This window comes from Salvia splendens, chromosome 7 (assembly GCF_004379255.2).
Source record: "Salvia splendens isolate huo1 chromosome 7, SspV2, whole genome shotgun sequence".
Classification (NCBI taxonomy): Eukaryota; Viridiplantae; Streptophyta; class Magnoliopsida; order Lamiales; family Lamiaceae; genus Salvia; species Salvia splendens.
In genome coordinates, this window is record NC_056038.1 from 7,710,184 (window position 1) to 7,726,095 (window position 15,912).

Below are 15,912 nucleotides of genomic sequence, written 5' to 3' on the forward strand. Positions count from 1 at the left end.
TTGGTTTTGTACTCTAAGTGAAAAAAGAAAACTTTAAAACCAATTTTAGAATCTGTGAAAAATATAAGTCATATAACCAATTCAACATTTAGGTCCTGAAAAATAAAACTATCTGTCCAAGACTTAAAAATACTTTGTAATGTAAATGTGGTTGATAAAATTATAAATGGTCACTCTTCTTCGTATATAATCTAGTAATATAAATTTAATAAGGAATTTTATCACATAACTTTTTGTAACTTAAAATTCATTAATTTTGAGCATTGCGATCTTAAATTGATAAGTACTCCCTCTGTCCCAGTTTAAGAGTAAGATTTAGTTATGACACGGACTTTAAGAAATTGGTGAAGTGTGTAATAAATTAAGTGAGGCAGTGGTTGTTGGAGTGTGTAATAATTGAAGTGGATTAGTGGTAAGTGGGACCCTTTTGACTTTTTATATATTTAAGATTTTGTTTTGTTTTATTTTATTTTTATGAAAGTAATGACATTTGAGTATAAATTTCATCAATAATGAGGTTAAATTTTATGACCAACTATGGTAAATTCTAAATGAGACTCTTAAACTGAGACGGATGAAAATGACAAAACATGACTGAGACGGAGGGAGTATTCAATTCTCGAACTGCATATCAATGAATGCAAATGGGAAAGTGAAAGATAAGTGAGAGGGAGAGGGAGAGGGAGAGGGAAAGGGAAAGGGAAAGGGAAAGGGAAAGAGGAGTAGGGCAATTAAACATATGCAAACCTGATACTGTTGTACTTGTATTTGTATTTTTCAATAACAGACATATTGAATTTTATAAAAATGAGTAAATCAGATTCAAAAGCCATATGCAAATGTAATATACGAAGGAGTTAATCATCTCAAATTAGCGATCAAACATCATGGTTAAATTAGTCATGCTTCTAAATACTTAATGCTGAAATTAGGTACTTACTAGTATTAAAAAATTAAATCGATGGAGTTTAATTTTTTAAGTACAATGTATTCATTGTGTGTGAATAGTTTTATCCTAAATTTCTTACTAACATTTATTGGATTAAAAGTGGGACTGAGTAGAGAAGACCACTGCAATTAGTATTTTTTTAATACAACCATCCAAATCCAATCTAATGTTTGTTGTATTTTAGTTTAGTCCAAACTGAATACTACAACTGAGATTTATATTAATTGATTTGACTGAAGTTAACTTGGTAATTGGGTAAAAATGTGAATCCATAATTGGTAGTACATGAAAATACAGTATAAAAAACTTAATCTCCCTTATTTGGTGTCGCCCGCAATAATACCACGTTCGATCTCTGTCTCATTGGAAATAACTCTCTCTCTCTCTCTCACTCTCTCTCACACACACACACACACAGAACCTATTCGGAGGCGAAGTTCGTAAGCCTCTGAAACCCTGGATTCGACCTTTCTACCATACATGAATTTTAATATTTGAATCCTCTATTGCTATGATTTTTTTTCAACTATACGTTTGAACTGTCTCTCTTCGGTTATTCGTCTTATGTTTGTGAGTATGATTGCCGATCTTATAGTAGGAAGCAGGATTTGGATATGCTGAATTCTGCTGGTTTGATTGCGATTGAGATTGGCTTTCGATTTATTTTTTTCTGACTAATCGTAATTTCTCGGAGTGTTACACATGTCGCTCGAGTTGCTAATTTGCTTTAAATTTTAGACGAGTAAAAATTATTGTGGTTTAATTAGTATTGAGTCACGGATCATTGAATGTTTTCTGATAATGCTGATGGTTGCATTTGCATGTGCTTCAGGAGTTACAAACTTTACAGTAACTTTTGTTTTCTCATTTTTGGGGCGGACTCCTAGATTGATTTAGTTTTTACTTTGATTTTCCGCGGCTGGACTATTTTGAAACTGCCAAGCGGTTTGCATTAGAATGCTTCAGATAATTGATTCTAGTAATGAGAGTTCTGTATAACTAGTAGCGGACCTCTGCCGGCTATTAACTTGATTGGCCTGTGAATCAATGACACAGGCTTGCCAATTTGTGGAGTGGGATTTGAGATTTGCAACAGTGGCATATGCGGTCTATTTTTGGCAGTTGCTTACAAGATTGGTTTCTGCGTAGCGCCTGGGCTTTGATTTGAGCAGCCTTTCTATCATAATGGGAACCTCACTTCGCGGTGGGGCTTTTAGGAAGTCGAATGATGTGCGGCTTATTGTAACAACCATCATGGGGATGGTGTTCGGATATTTTATAGGTGTTTCATTCCCTTCTGTTTCTTTGAGTAAGGTATGACCAAGATCATCACATGCTTAATGGAGATGTTTATCAGACATTTGGATAATAATTCTGCTTTTTAACTCCTTGGAATGATTTTCAGATTGCTTTACCTTCAAGTCTAATATCATCCTTTGATATGGGCTTTAATGATGATCATCGTGCCACTCGTAGCTTTCCTGAAAATCTTGGCTCGGGTAGTACCCCTGTAACACCAAAGGTAGTTTTTTCTCCCGTACATGTTCATTGAGTACTGCATTATGCTCTCATTAAATTTTTGAATCTGTTACTCATTATTTAAAAATTGAACTCCACACCATCATTTTTGTGCAGAATCTATCCAAGCTCTATCAAATTAGGAAGTGTCTTAGTTTGTCACTGTTGTTATTTTTTATAGAATTAATGTGGCTATCCTGCACTTTGATTTAGTGTTTTCTTTATTGTATGTATCTTTTTTTGCTATTGTGCTAGGCATTTTTTCAGTGTTGTCAGCTCAGCTATAGGCATATTTCCATTTTGCATCTTTCTATTTTTCACTCTCTTATTGGGTTCATGGCATTTTCATATTCCTTGAATACTTTTAAGAAGAGAAATAAGGTAATTTCTCAGTGAAATCATTAGTTAGATTATGTGACGTTCATTGCAATTAATGCAATTTCTGTCAGTTTAAATGGGATTGTTTTAACATCATCGATGGTTAGTTTTTCATGACGTTTTTATTTTATTTTATTTAATTTATTAGGTATTTATCATTTGGCATGCCATTCTATGTGCAATTCTTTTCTTATCATGTACTTTACTTACCTTAGCTATTTGATCAGTGGGCATAAATTTGTGTTTTCAGCTCCATCAGTTCTGTTTGAATTTAGTGTCAGTTAACAATTTATATTCAACCACATCTTTTAATTTCAGATATATGTTCCCACAAACCCTCGTGGTGCAGAGTCCTTACCACCAGGAATTGTTGTCGCAGAAACAGATCTGTATTTGAGAAGATTATGGGGTGAACCTAGTGAGGTATGGTTGATGCATGTAATTGCTTTCTATGGGGTCTGTTATTAGTCTTCATCTTCTTGTCTCTTTTAAACTTGTTTTTCTTTTTTTGAAGATGACTCCCACCTCTCTTTGGTAATACTATACAGAGTTCATTTTTTTCTTTTAACTGTATGTTTAATGTTAATTCTAATCAGTATAGTTTATACAGTCATGTTCTACTTGCTGTTTGCTCTGGCACTAGTTCTTAATAGTCATTTACGGAGTATAATTTTATAATGCATTAAAGTTGTAGGTTATGATTGAATTGTCTGCTTTAGTCATGTTTGGCCTTGAAATTGTGCTTCCTTTAATAATCAGTATAGTTTGCTGGTTTAGGTGGCACAAGAATTAGGATAAGTGAACACTCTCAGCATATATTCTATCTCATCTCATGCACCAGACAAAAAATGTGTATGAGAATAATTAAATTGGAGTTGGAAATATGCTTAGTGCTATAATCTGAAATTTCAGGATCTGAAAAGAAAGCCCAAGTACCTGGTAACATTTACAGTTGGTTTAAATCAAAGGAACAATATTAATCAAGCTGTGAAGAAGGTAAAGTAGCTGCGAAATTTGTTCAGTCTCTTGGTAGATATTTCTCTATTAAATGCGCCAAGAGTAATGTTCAATTTTCTTGCAGTTTTCGGATGAATTTCAAATTTTGCTTTTCCATTATGATGGAAAGACAACTGAATGGGATCAATTTGAGTGGTCACAGCGGGCCATTCATGTGAGTGCTAGAAAGCAAACTAAATGGTAATCGTCTACTGGTCTTTGGTAGCTTTCCTTTGTAACCCTTGATTAGTACATATTTAGATGAGTGGCACTTATGAAGGGTACTTAAAAGGTGGGAACTTTTGTCACTTGGATATAAAGAAACATGCATTGATGATTTTAAGTCTACATTTGCGTATTTTGTAATATTGAAACTCTGTGTATGATATTCCAGATGTGATAAAAAAATGAGAAACTCATACTGATGTTATTGTTATTCAGACCCTGTGGAATCTAAATGGAACAATGAGTTCTAATAATGTTAGTTTTTAGTACTAAAAGATAGTACATGTGATGACTTCTAAGTTCTACCGATTCATTGTTTTTTAGGTGGTATGCTAAGAGATTTTTGCATCCGGATGTCATAGCTGCTTATGAGTACATTTTCATTTGGGATGAAGATCTTGGAGTTGAACACTTCAATGCTGACAAGTAATCTACCCTCAATGCTGGATGTTTTACACTTTTTTATCGTTTTACTTTTTAACTGATGTCAGTCTTCCTGTACATGGTAGGTATATTGCTCTGGTAAAGAAACATGGTTTGGAGATTTCCCAACCTGGTCTTGAGCCAAACAATGGATTGACATGGCAAATGACTAAAAGGCTAGGCAACAAAGAAGTCCACAAGTAAGTTCACTAAATTAGAACCCTCGATCTGTTTCCTTCCCTATGTACACCTTTGTAATCTAGAGATGAATGGATAACAGGGATACCCAGGAGAAACCAGGCTGGTGCAGTGATCCACATTTACCTCCGTGTGCAGCGTATGTGTTCCTGTTATATCTGAATAATGAATGTAGTCAGATCGAATGATATCCAAATAACATACACAGGCACACATTTTCATGAATAATGAATATAGTCAGATTAAATGATATCCAAATAATCCAACAGTTCTTCTGTAGTTTTTGTTGATGTGCTATGATGATCTTTGTTTCTGATTCTGTTTCTATACAGCTTTGTGGAAATTATGGCTCCAGTCTTTTCCCGTGAGGCTTGGAGATGCGTCTGGCATATGATTCAGGTAGCTGACACAACTTGGTGCATACAACCTGCTCATCCTGCCTTTTTTCCCTCTTGGATTAAAGTTTCTGATTCCAACTTCTTGGACTAGTTTTTTTCATAATTATTCTGTTTCAACCACCTGTTCCGCAGCAGTGTATCTAATTTTATTTTATATTTGTAGAATGACTTGGTTCATGGATGGGGCTTGGATTTTGCATTAAGAAGATGTGTGGATGTAAGTGATTTGCTTGTTCCCTCCTCCCCCTATACGCACGGGCCTGATAAACCATAACCTGATTGCATGATCACCCATCCCCCACCCTCCCTCCCACACAAAAAGAAAATAAAATAAAAAGCAAAAAGAAACAGACAAATTGAGAGACAATACTTATGTTGCAACATGATAATACCTAAATTTGGGGAGACTCTCAAGGAGATGTCATAGGAAAAGGTGTTTCATTGTCTTCTTGGAGGACACATGAGTCCTAATTTGTCCTTCCTTTCTGCAGCCTGCACATGAAAAGATTGGTGTTGTCGATTCCCAATGGATTGTGCATCAAGTGATTCCATCGCTTGGAAGTCAGGTCAGACAACAATAACTAGCTGACTTTTGGCATAAGTCTTATAATTCCTTCACATGATTTAGTTGTACTGTCAAATCAGTTTCTTACATCTATCATTTTGCATATGGGTACATGTATGCACCCAATTTTCCCTGTGTAGGTGTCTCGTATCTTTATTCCATAAGAAAAACAGTTTTGATAGTTTCGTCTCGCAGTTGTTTTGTATTGGATGGTGATAATTTTATTACGGGCAATGTCTCAGTGCTGAAATTCATGGTTGTTTTCTTGGATAATATGACAACCCAAATATATAAATTTGATGGTAACCGAGGCTGTGAATAACTAATCTGTTATATGACTATTCTCTCTGCTTTCTCCTCTTATCTAATAATAAGAGTTAGCAAACACTCTTGTTGACAATATATTTTACTTCCTATTTTGTCATGAACATTCCTTCTTGTTCTGATGTCAAATTTCTTTAATGATAATTGTGCAGGGCGAGTCAGACAATGGTAAAGCTCCATGGCAGGGGGTATGTATATCCATTACCGACCTTGTAGCCATATATATAGTTGTAAAACCTCCATATTTTGAAATAATTGAAATATTTTAGCTGTTCCTAGCACTTGTATTAGTATATCAGCACAAGCCTGAGAAACTTTGTGGATCTCGGTCCAAGGAGGATTCTGTTTATAATTCACCCTTTCTCCTATGCTTTAGTATTAATCACTTATTTTATATGCTTTAAAAGTACTGTTTCCTGATATGGTGTTGCTTGTATTTTCTTTTACTCTAGGTACGTGATAGATGCAAAAGTGAGTGGGCGCTCTTTCAGGATCGCCTTGCAAATGCAGACAAGTCATATTTTTCACAAATCCAGCACCAGCATACTTGACTATGACCATGTAAATTGCTTTGTTTATTTCTTCGTTAGTCCTCACATTCCCTGAGAGTGGTTTTGGTGGCCGGATTCTTTCATGCGAGTTACATCCTTCTACGGTGTAGAATATCCTGTATAATGAGTAGCATTAAAACATGATTAGATACTTAGAAAGAGAACTTTGATCGTTTGTGCAGAAGTAGAAATAGGCTGTATTAGTTTGCTGTACACTAATGGATATCACTACTTGTTTTCTTGTACTTAAATGCAATTAACAGAGCTTCTTGTTTTTGATGCTTCCATACAATCAATGTACTGCTCACTTGTTTTCAGCCAAGTTGTTGGTTGATTCAAATTCTGCACTCTCACATTATAAGTTTTCAAACAATAATTGCTTTACCAAAAAGTTGTGTGTTTCATTTGACACTTGTTCGAGTTCATGTTTAAAATCAAAATCCAACTATTGTCGGTGTATGTACAAGGTAATAATTGTCTACCATTTGTCTAATTGTCTGCCACGTAGATATCATCTCATTCAGTTATTGTTTCTAGATTTCCAAGTCAGGCTTAATTTGACTGAAATTGTAAATCGTGATTAAATTAATAGTCACTACAGTTTTGGCACTTAGTAAAGTTCGTGTTAAAATCAAAATCATCCAAACTCGGTGTATTTTACAAGTCATTAACCCTTTACTTCTTAAAACTTAATTAACATTGGGCATTTTGGTGACAAAAACATGTGTGTTGGGATTTTCCTTCCCCCCACCAAACCAATACAATTTATGGGCTGCTTACCCGAAATGAAGTGCCCATTCCACCTCCCATTCTTTCGTCCTAAGACAACAATTTTATAAACAAAAAATCATGATTTTACATTTTCAACGTTAAAAAGTGTCGCCAAAGTTTTCACACTTAATATAAAATTTCAAACCAATCGAAAAATCATTTCGTAGATATTGAAAAGTCTGTATTCTATATACTCTAGTAATCTCTAGGTGAGTAAATATATGTAAATAAAATGTTTTAGTTTGTTGAGTGAAGAATGAAATTAGTGAAAGAGGGGCCCTGTGTTTTGCTTATAATTTCCGTCAGGCAAGTGCAGCACCAACCACATCCTAACTAGCTAATTAAAAAGACTCCTTTGATCGATCTTGTACATGTATGTTAGAATCAATTACCAGAAAATAAGCAAAAAGATGGGAGAGATGTCTGGATTCCAGTTGGGAGTGATGGGTGCATTGTTTCTGTCTGTTGCATCATCAGTATCCATAGTTATCTGCAACAAAGCTCTGATGAGTAATCTTGGTTTCCAGTTTGGTAAGTGTGTTGTTGCTTCATCTATATACATGAATACATCAATATTAAGGCGAAGACTGATTGGGGAATTGATTTCAGCGACGACGCTGACCAGTTGGCACCTCATGGTGACATACTGCAGCCTCCACGTCGCCCTGCGTTTGAATTTCTTTGAAAACAAGCCCATCGACATCAAGACTGTGTTCATGTTTGGGATGCTCAATGGTATCTCCATTGGACTTCTCAACCTCAGCTTGGGATTCAACTCCATTGGCTTCTACCAGGTCATGTTCAAGATCACCTTTTGTTTTTTTTTATCGATGTGGGATAAGAAGGAGTTTCGCTACCTACCACTAACAAGTGTTTGTGGTTTCAGATGACAAAACTGGCAATCATACCTTTCACTGTGCTGTTGGAAACTCTCTTCTTCAAGAAACAATTCAGGTCTATAAATCAACTGCTTTGTTTGTTTGTTGGTTTTGTTCAAATGCCTAATGTAATGTTGATTCATCTCAGCAAGAATATAAAACTGTCTCTCTCAATTCTGCTACTGGGAGTGGGGATTGCATCAGTAACCGATCTCCAGCTCAACTTCGTCGGGACCATCCTCTCCATCCTCGCCATCATTACAACTTGCGTCGGACAAATTGTATGTATACGATACGTATTAATTAGGAATTAACACGGGAAGAATGAAAAGAGAGTAGTTGTTTTTTTTTATAATATTTTATTTCTTCATTCTTAATTATAATAAAAGACTCCGCACATATTTATGTGTGGCAGCTGACGAACACGATCCAAAAGAGGTTGAACGTATCCTCGACACAGCTGCTGTACCAATCCGCGCCATTCCAATCAGCGATTCTGTTAGTGACAGGGCCGTTTGTGGACGGATTCCTGACCAAACAAAACGTCTACGCCTATAAATACTCCCCAGTCGTATTGGGATTCATAGTGCTGTCATGCCTGATAGCCGTGTTTGTCAACTTCAGCACCTTCTTGGTCATCGGGAAGACATCCCCCGTCACCTACCAAGTTCTCGGCCACCTCAAAACCTGCCTTGTGCTCGCATTCGGATACACCCTCTTGCACGATCCTTTTACATGGAGGAACATCATTGGAATACTCGTGGCCGTTGTTGGGATGGGCCTGTATTCTTACTTCTGCACCAATGAGACCAAGAGGAAACAGCTCGTCGACGTCTCACCCTCGCCACCGGTAACTTTATCATCACCCTAAAATCTCTTCATTTGTTTAAGCCATATTATCTCATCTCTCTCTCTCTCTATATATATATATATATATATCAGATGAAGGACAAGGATGTTAACAGTCCGCTTCTTGGAAGCCATCAAGATAAAGAACCCAAGGATTCTGCAGTGTGATTCATTAGTCAAGAATATTTTTGGAGCCAAGATTGTTTTCATTCTTTCATGTCTCTTCTCAGATGAACATTTTCTTTTTTGCTACAGCAATTTAGCACAGCAGAGGAAGTCACAGATCCTTCCTTATGAATGCATATATTATGATGACATTCATCATTGTGTTTTACATTTTTTGAATCAAATTGATAAGTACTCCACATTGGAGTTAATAGTAGTAATAAACTCTTCAAACTAGAGCTAATAGACAGTGTATCATTTTACACAAAATGTAGAGTATATGTCTCTTTTATTTTCCAATTTAGATAATCAAATTGCCACACAACGCAGGGAAAATTCTGCCCCCTAAAGAAACTAATGGCAAATGCATTCCCATGGCCATAGCAATTGATGTACCTAAAAACAGAAAATGATGAAACCATACAGGTGCAGTCTTTATTTCATTTGTAGTTTGTACCCATGGATTTCATGCACTCCATTTTTAAACAAAACTGATATAATTAATTAAGCTTTTTAAAATATTAATATTAAAAGTTGAAACAGTTACCTACCTTGCCCCCTGTAGTTGATAATGGAAGAAATTAATTAAACGTAACGTTCATCTCAACAAGACTAAAATAAATATCCTAAAATCCAACCAAGATAATGACGCAAATGCCAATAATGCATAAAACAAGCAATGCATTCACCTATTTCTGTTAAAAAAATCGAAATATATAGTGGTGGATGGTAGAATCAGAAGGGATGATGGATGCATTAGTCCTTCAATAATATTATTTTTTGTGTAAAAATACACAAACATCTCACTACTACTCCCTCCGTCCCCAAAAAATATGCATTTTGGGTTCGACACAAGTTTTAATGTAAAATTGGTAAAGTAAGAGATGTGTAGAGAGAAAAAGTAATTAACTATAGTTAGTAGAAAATGGGTCCCACCACATTAGTGAGAAAAGACATTCCAAAATTAGAAAGTGCATATTCTTATGGGACGGACTAAAAAGGAAAGTGTGCATATTCTCGTGGGACGGAGGGAGTATTATATAAGTAATAAACTTAAAATTAGAATTGTAGAATGACAAGGTAAGGATGATAGGAGTCCATAGTAGCCACTCCAACCATTTATTTACAAAATCGCAATTTCTTGCTACTACAAATTGACAAATTCTCTTGGAAATATTAATAAAAAATTTGTGCAAAGGATAGAACTGTGCCAAAAAATTTCAATCCACCTCGTACAGACATAAAAGATATTACTAAGTTAACTAAATCTATCTCATTAAAACGTGAAATGATTGAGCTATGTGCTATATGTATCCATCACATTTGAAAGATGTTGCTCTTGCTCATGTACTCTTGTATGAGAACACATCTGCTGCTGGAAGGCATCTATCTCTGTGTCGAATCTTTGTCTCGTTATGACGACTTTGCCCAAGGCTATACCCTCAATACAAGCTGAAGCTGCCCAGGTTTCATAGGCAAAATGGAGCACTCAAGTCCAACGCTGCATCCAAGAAGCTCATAGATCTGGGCTTCCAATTTACTCCCATGGACCAGATTGTTAAGGATTCTGTTCAAACTTTTGAGGACCAAAGGATTTCTTTCATGAAAAACTCAACTCTACTTTCTAATAAATTGGAGTATTTGATTTCTGCATCACCTACAATTACACTTATCTTTGAATTTTAAGGCCAAAGTAATTTAAACATTTCCTGCAAAATAATTTAGTTGGCCAACAACATTGCTAACTCTAAATAAAACTCCACAATTTAATTTCCTTGAAAATAGTAGTCCTACATCTTTCTCCTAGTTATTGGAACAATCCTGAAATTTAGCACTTTGTAATTGTTTCTTGGCAAGTTAAGTTATTAGGAATCCGATTACTTAACTTGTGGAGATGTTAGCAAAGAAAGGTAAAAGTCACCTTAGAATCAGGAATCATATCCCTTATGAAGTTTATACTAGTACTATTTTTGTACGGGGTTCGGTTGTCAAGATAAAATAATACTAAGATATAATCTAGGATTGAGTGGTGAGATTATTTTAGTCCGGGGGTTAGCTATGACTAACTATCTCATGATTATCCATCTAAGATTAAGTTAACGAATTGAATCTCATGAACCAAACACATTACAAATTTACTCTCGGACACAATCTTGTAAACCGAACCACGTGTAAGTCTAATTCATCCTTCATTATAAGATAAATATCCATATAAATTGATCAATCAATCAATATACACATAATTTCGACATATAGACGACCGAGATGATTACTTTAAATGATTGATTGAAGAGTGTCATGGACCCATGTGAATATGAATACTTGATATTTAAATGTCTATGATTTTTAATGAATAGAAAATATTCTTTTAGTCATATCGTGGCATCTTTTGTCGGTAGGTGGTTATCCTTATTCGGTCGGAGACTAGGAGGTGTTGGTGTTAACAAACATAAGTAGGACGTGGGAATACAAACATTGCATAATTACTTTTCAATTCAAAACATTCCACACTTAAAGCAAAATTACTTTCTCCACTCCACATGGCGGGTAAGGAAGCCTGCGTCACCCGCGCCAGCGGCTTCATTGCCTAAGATGAAAACTTTTGTTAAAAAGAATAAAATTTTAAAATACGTACAAATTAATAAAAGAAATGAAAAGCCTGCAATTAGGTCTACTTTTCGAGCAACCTCAAGGGTTCGAGATTGAAGGCCAAGAAAACAAAGTCCTACGACTAAAGAAAGCAATATAAGGATTGAAGCAAGCTCCCAGAGCCTGGTATAGCAGAATTGATGACTATTTCACAAGTCAAGGATTCGAAAGTAGTGAAAGTGAGCCAACACTCTACATTAAGACCCGAGGTAACAACAGCAGACTCATTGTTTCTCTATATGTGGATGATCTTATCTATGCAGGAAACAATGAAGAAATGATCAAAGAGTTCAAAGAGGCTATGATGAAAAGTTTCGAAATGACAGACCTTGGGCAAATGCACTACTTCCTCGGCATTGAGGTAAATCAAGATGAGAAGGGAATATTTATCTCCCAGGAGAAAAAACAGAAAATTCGCTTAAACGCTTCAAGGTGGAGGGTTGTAAACTCGTGGCTACTCCCCTGGTCTCAAATGAGAAGTTTAGCAAAGAAGATGGCACTCCGAAAGCCGATGCAGCTGTCTATAGAAGTATCATCAGGAGTCTACTATATCTAACAGCTTCAAGACCAGATATTATGTACCCGACAAGTCTACTATCAAGATTTATGCAAGATTCAAGCCAAGTTAACTATGGAACTGCAAATAGAATTCTAAGATATTTACAGGGCACGCGAGCTATTGGAATATGGTACACACCAGAGTCTTCTTCAAAACTGATAGGCTACAAAGATAGTGATTGGGGAGGATCATCAGATGACATGAAAAGTACATTCGGCTACACATTCTTACTTGGATCGGGCATATTCTCATGATCATCAAAAAAGAAAGATTGGGTAGCACAATCCTCAGCAGAAGCTGAATATGTCGCAGCAGCATTAACAACAAGCCAAGCTATCTGGCTAAGACATATTCTCGCCATATGTATAAATCTAGACTAAATTAGAGATAAGAATGGAATTATAGATAAACATGGTATTAGTGATGATGAGATAAGGATTACCTTATCCATTATCAACTATATACATATTGCGAAATAAGAGAAGCCATATACTAGTATCAAACAAGAAAGACACCCTCATTCAAATATACTTGTACAAACCATCAGGTGATTTGACATTTTATTCCTTCCAGCAGTGCCACAGCCGCAAGGTAATTTGAAGAATAAGAATAAGGATGGGTGGTGAAGATGAAATCATATTGCGTGCAGCATCAATTTCTGTTTGCAGGATGTTCTATCCTTGTTGTTTGTATAGCTATATATAGAGGTTGTGATCACGCAAATGCACAATACAAATATACAACAATGGCGGATAAGAAAGGAGAAGTGGTCTGTGTCACTGGCTCTAGCGGCTTCATTGGCTCTTGGATCGTCCACCTTCTTCTCCGCCGTGGCTACACCGTCCGCGCCACCGTCAAAGATCTAGCAGACGAGAGAGAAACAAAGCACTTGGAAGCCATGGAAGGAGCTGATTCCCGACTTCGCCTCTTCCAAATCGATCTGCTTGAATATGGCTCCATTGCTGCCGCAATCAGGTTTTGTGAATTTTTCCATTACAATTTTGCAGCTTCTATTTTTATAAATTCTGTTGTAATCTCTGGCGGCTAGAGAAGATGGGTTCTGTTTCCTATATTAGTTTTATATTGATTGGGTCTTTTTCAATTATTACTACAAATTAATTAAAGCCCAATTCATGTTTACCTAATATTTTAATATCAGTTCCAATATTAAATTATTTCTTCATAATATTGAATACGAAAACTGTTGCATAAGTTTCAACATTAATTATGATATTTTTACTTTTTCTATAAAGAGATTTTTATCATTTTCTTTTTTCAACTTTGTAGTAGGAGTACTAGTCAATAATTGGAGTATATTCTTTTCTCTAATCCGTAAATTCATTTTTATCCTATTTTAAATAAACATAATAATTAATATACTGGTTATTGATTTCATTACTTTGCTTATCTTAATGAGACTATATTAAAGTGCTATAGTATATCATAAAGGATTATTAGTTGAATATATTTTGACTTTTGGTAATTTTATTAAATATATCCAAACTATCACATGATAATTTTAATAATAAAATTATATTTAGTTGTTTTCAGATTTTGAATACTCATTGAAGCCAATTATCATGCACAACATAACATAGTGCTATTTAAATTTTAATATTTTTTTATTAAAAATAATTATTTAAACATATATTTTCTACGTTCCAAATAGTTGAGTTATTTTTTCATTTTAGAATATTCCACTATAATAATGTCATTTTTTCTTAATCTTCGCGTCGAAAGAATATGACTCTACTACAACAGGACAGAGGGATTATTAGTTATCTCATTTATTCCGACTGCAACACAGCTACTAGCTTTGTTTTAAAAGTGCATGCATATATTGATATATACTTAGTTATTTTGGTTTAGTTGAGTAGTAATTAATTAATTAGCTGTGGATTTAGCGGAATGGACCCTGCAATTAAGGGGACCCTGAATGTGCTGCGGGCGGCCAAAAATCTGCCATGAGTACAAGTGCAAGCCGTAGCAGTTTGGCAGAGTTGAGTGAAGATTCATGGGTTGATGCCGCCAAAATGGGGTATGTCTTGTTATTTATGATTCTGTTGGTGCTCCATGATTTTGTATTCAAATTGTTTTGGTGTTAGCTGTGGTATCCTCTGTCAAAAGCACTTGCTGAAAAGGCTGCATGGAAATTTGGCAAGGAAAATGGTGTGGATATTGTTGTGGTGAATCCAGGAATGGCGGTCGGGTCGGGTCGGGTCGGTCCGATACTCCCCCGGCTTTAAATTTGAGCATGCGATTGATGGTTGAGGGTACTCACTCAATTAGTTGCTCACCAGTTTTAGATTATTAGGCAACATGATCTGCATATATCCTAGAGCGAGCTTAATTAATTATCATTTGGACTTTGGGTACGTGTGGCTAGGTTGTGCTTTTGGAAGATTCTTGATGGCATCATTAGTACATGTGAAAGATGTGGCTCTTGCTCACATATTTATTGTATGAGAATAGATCAGCAGCCGGGAGGCATCTGTGTGTTGAATCTTTATCACGTTACCATGAATTTTCCCAGCAGATGGAGAGACACTACCCTCAATACAAGCTGCCCATGTATGATACTCCTATGATTTGGTTGTGATTAGAGCATCCATGTCCGTGCTTTTGCCAACGAGCACGGATGTGGGTCCGGCCCCACTTTTTCTACCTGCTCTTAGGCAAGAGCACAACACCCACATCTGTGCTCTTCTGCAAGCACGAGCACAAGGGTTCCACCATTCCATTATTCAATTTAAATAAAAACATTTCCACAAAATTAAAATACATTAAAAATACCCACAATAATATTACAAATTACAAAAAAATTAAAAATTACATAATTAAATTCCTAAAAAATAAAAAGTACATACTTAAAATCCTAAAAAATAAAAATTACGTAATTAAACTCCTAAAAAATAAAAATTACCTAATTTAAGAGTAAAAATACCCTCGGGGAAGACTAGTCATCATCCGGCAATACCCCCAACGTTCTTTGGAGACCCCGTATCATCGCCACATGCGATCGAAGTTGCTCGGTGACCTATCGGTCAAATTGAGTTGGGCCAAAATCCCCCACAACGAGTTGGTGGGGGGTTGAGGTGGCACATAGGGAGTGGGAGCGGGGGCGGATGGGGTCGCGGCGCGACGGCGGTTGGCCGCCGCCTTCTTCCTCCTTGCGGTCGGCGTTGGGAACCGCTCGGGCCGGCGTCGGAGCTACCCAAGTTAGCTCCGGCAAGTTGGCTAGCCACGTCTTCGGAGCCGGCGTCGGATAGGGATACCGACCTTGACCGTTTGGAGGAGCCGCTAGAGGAGGATGTTACGTCTCCCTTATACTTCGGATGCGACTGCGTCTCCTGCCAAATGTTAAGGTACTTGAACGGCTTGTAGTTCATGGATTGGTAGGTCGACAAGGCGGAACTGATGATGTCGACCTCGCTCCAGCCGCTCCCCGCCAACCGTTCTTCCGGGAGGTAATACCCCTGGAACTTTTGGATTTCTTCGTTGGCTCTGTATATGGCG

General features: G+C 36.4%; 2 protein-coding genes, 1 long non-coding RNA gene and 1 pseudogene across 4 annotated transcripts; 3 read left to right on the plus strand and 1 right to left on the minus strand.

Annotated features, from left to right (window-relative positions):
* The first annotated feature begins 1,279 nt into the window (after positions 1-1,279).
* On the plus strand, positions 1,280-6,799 carry LOC121741607. Of its 2 annotated transcripts, none has more exons than XM_042134451.1 (14): positions 1,280-1,389; positions 2,006-2,263; positions 2,355-2,471; positions 3,164-3,268; positions 3,758-3,841; positions 3,927-4,042; positions 4,391-4,492; positions 4,576-4,689; positions 4,770-4,826; positions 5,020-5,086; positions 5,249-5,302; positions 5,577-5,651; positions 6,127-6,162; positions 6,427-6,799. In XM_042134451.1, the coding sequence occupies exons 2-14, from the start codon at positions 2,135-2,137 to the stop codon at positions 6,523-6,525; spliced, it is 1,155 nt and encodes a 384-aa protein (XP_041990385.1). In that variant the 5' UTR covers positions 1,280-1,389; positions 2,006-2,134; the 3' UTR covers positions 6,526-6,799. The 2 variants fall into 2 exon arrangements, with proteins under 2 accessions (XP_041990385.1, XP_041990386.1); XM_042134452.1 differs by lacking the exon at positions 1,280-1,389 and adding an exon at positions 1,501-1,519.
* Positions 6,800-7,541: 742 nt separating this feature from the next.
* On the plus strand, positions 7,542-9,458 carry LOC121741608 (UDP-xylose transporter 1-like). Its single transcript, XM_042134453.1, has 6 exons — positions 7,542-7,827; positions 7,906-8,090; positions 8,183-8,250; positions 8,323-8,455; positions 8,590-9,024; positions 9,117-9,458. Exons 1-6 carry the CDS (start codon positions 7,668-7,670, stop codon positions 9,189-9,191), a joined length of 1,056 nt encoding a protein of 351 aa, XP_041990387.1. The 5' UTR covers positions 7,542-7,667; the 3' UTR covers positions 9,192-9,458.
* A 2,162-nt stretch (positions 9,459-11,620) lies between these two features.
* LOC121740967 lies at positions 11,621-14,292 on the minus strand. Its single transcript, XR_006037725.1, has 2 exons — positions 12,628-14,292; positions 11,621-11,775 (listed from the first exon to the last, which is right to left on the minus strand). It is a non-coding gene; the product is annotated as an uncharacterized LOC121740967 (long non-coding RNA).
* A 133-nt stretch (positions 14,293-14,425) lies between these two features.
* LOC121740966 lies at positions 14,426-15,489 on the plus strand (annotated as a pseudogene).
* The last annotated feature ends 423 nt before the right edge of the window (positions 15,490-15,912 follow it).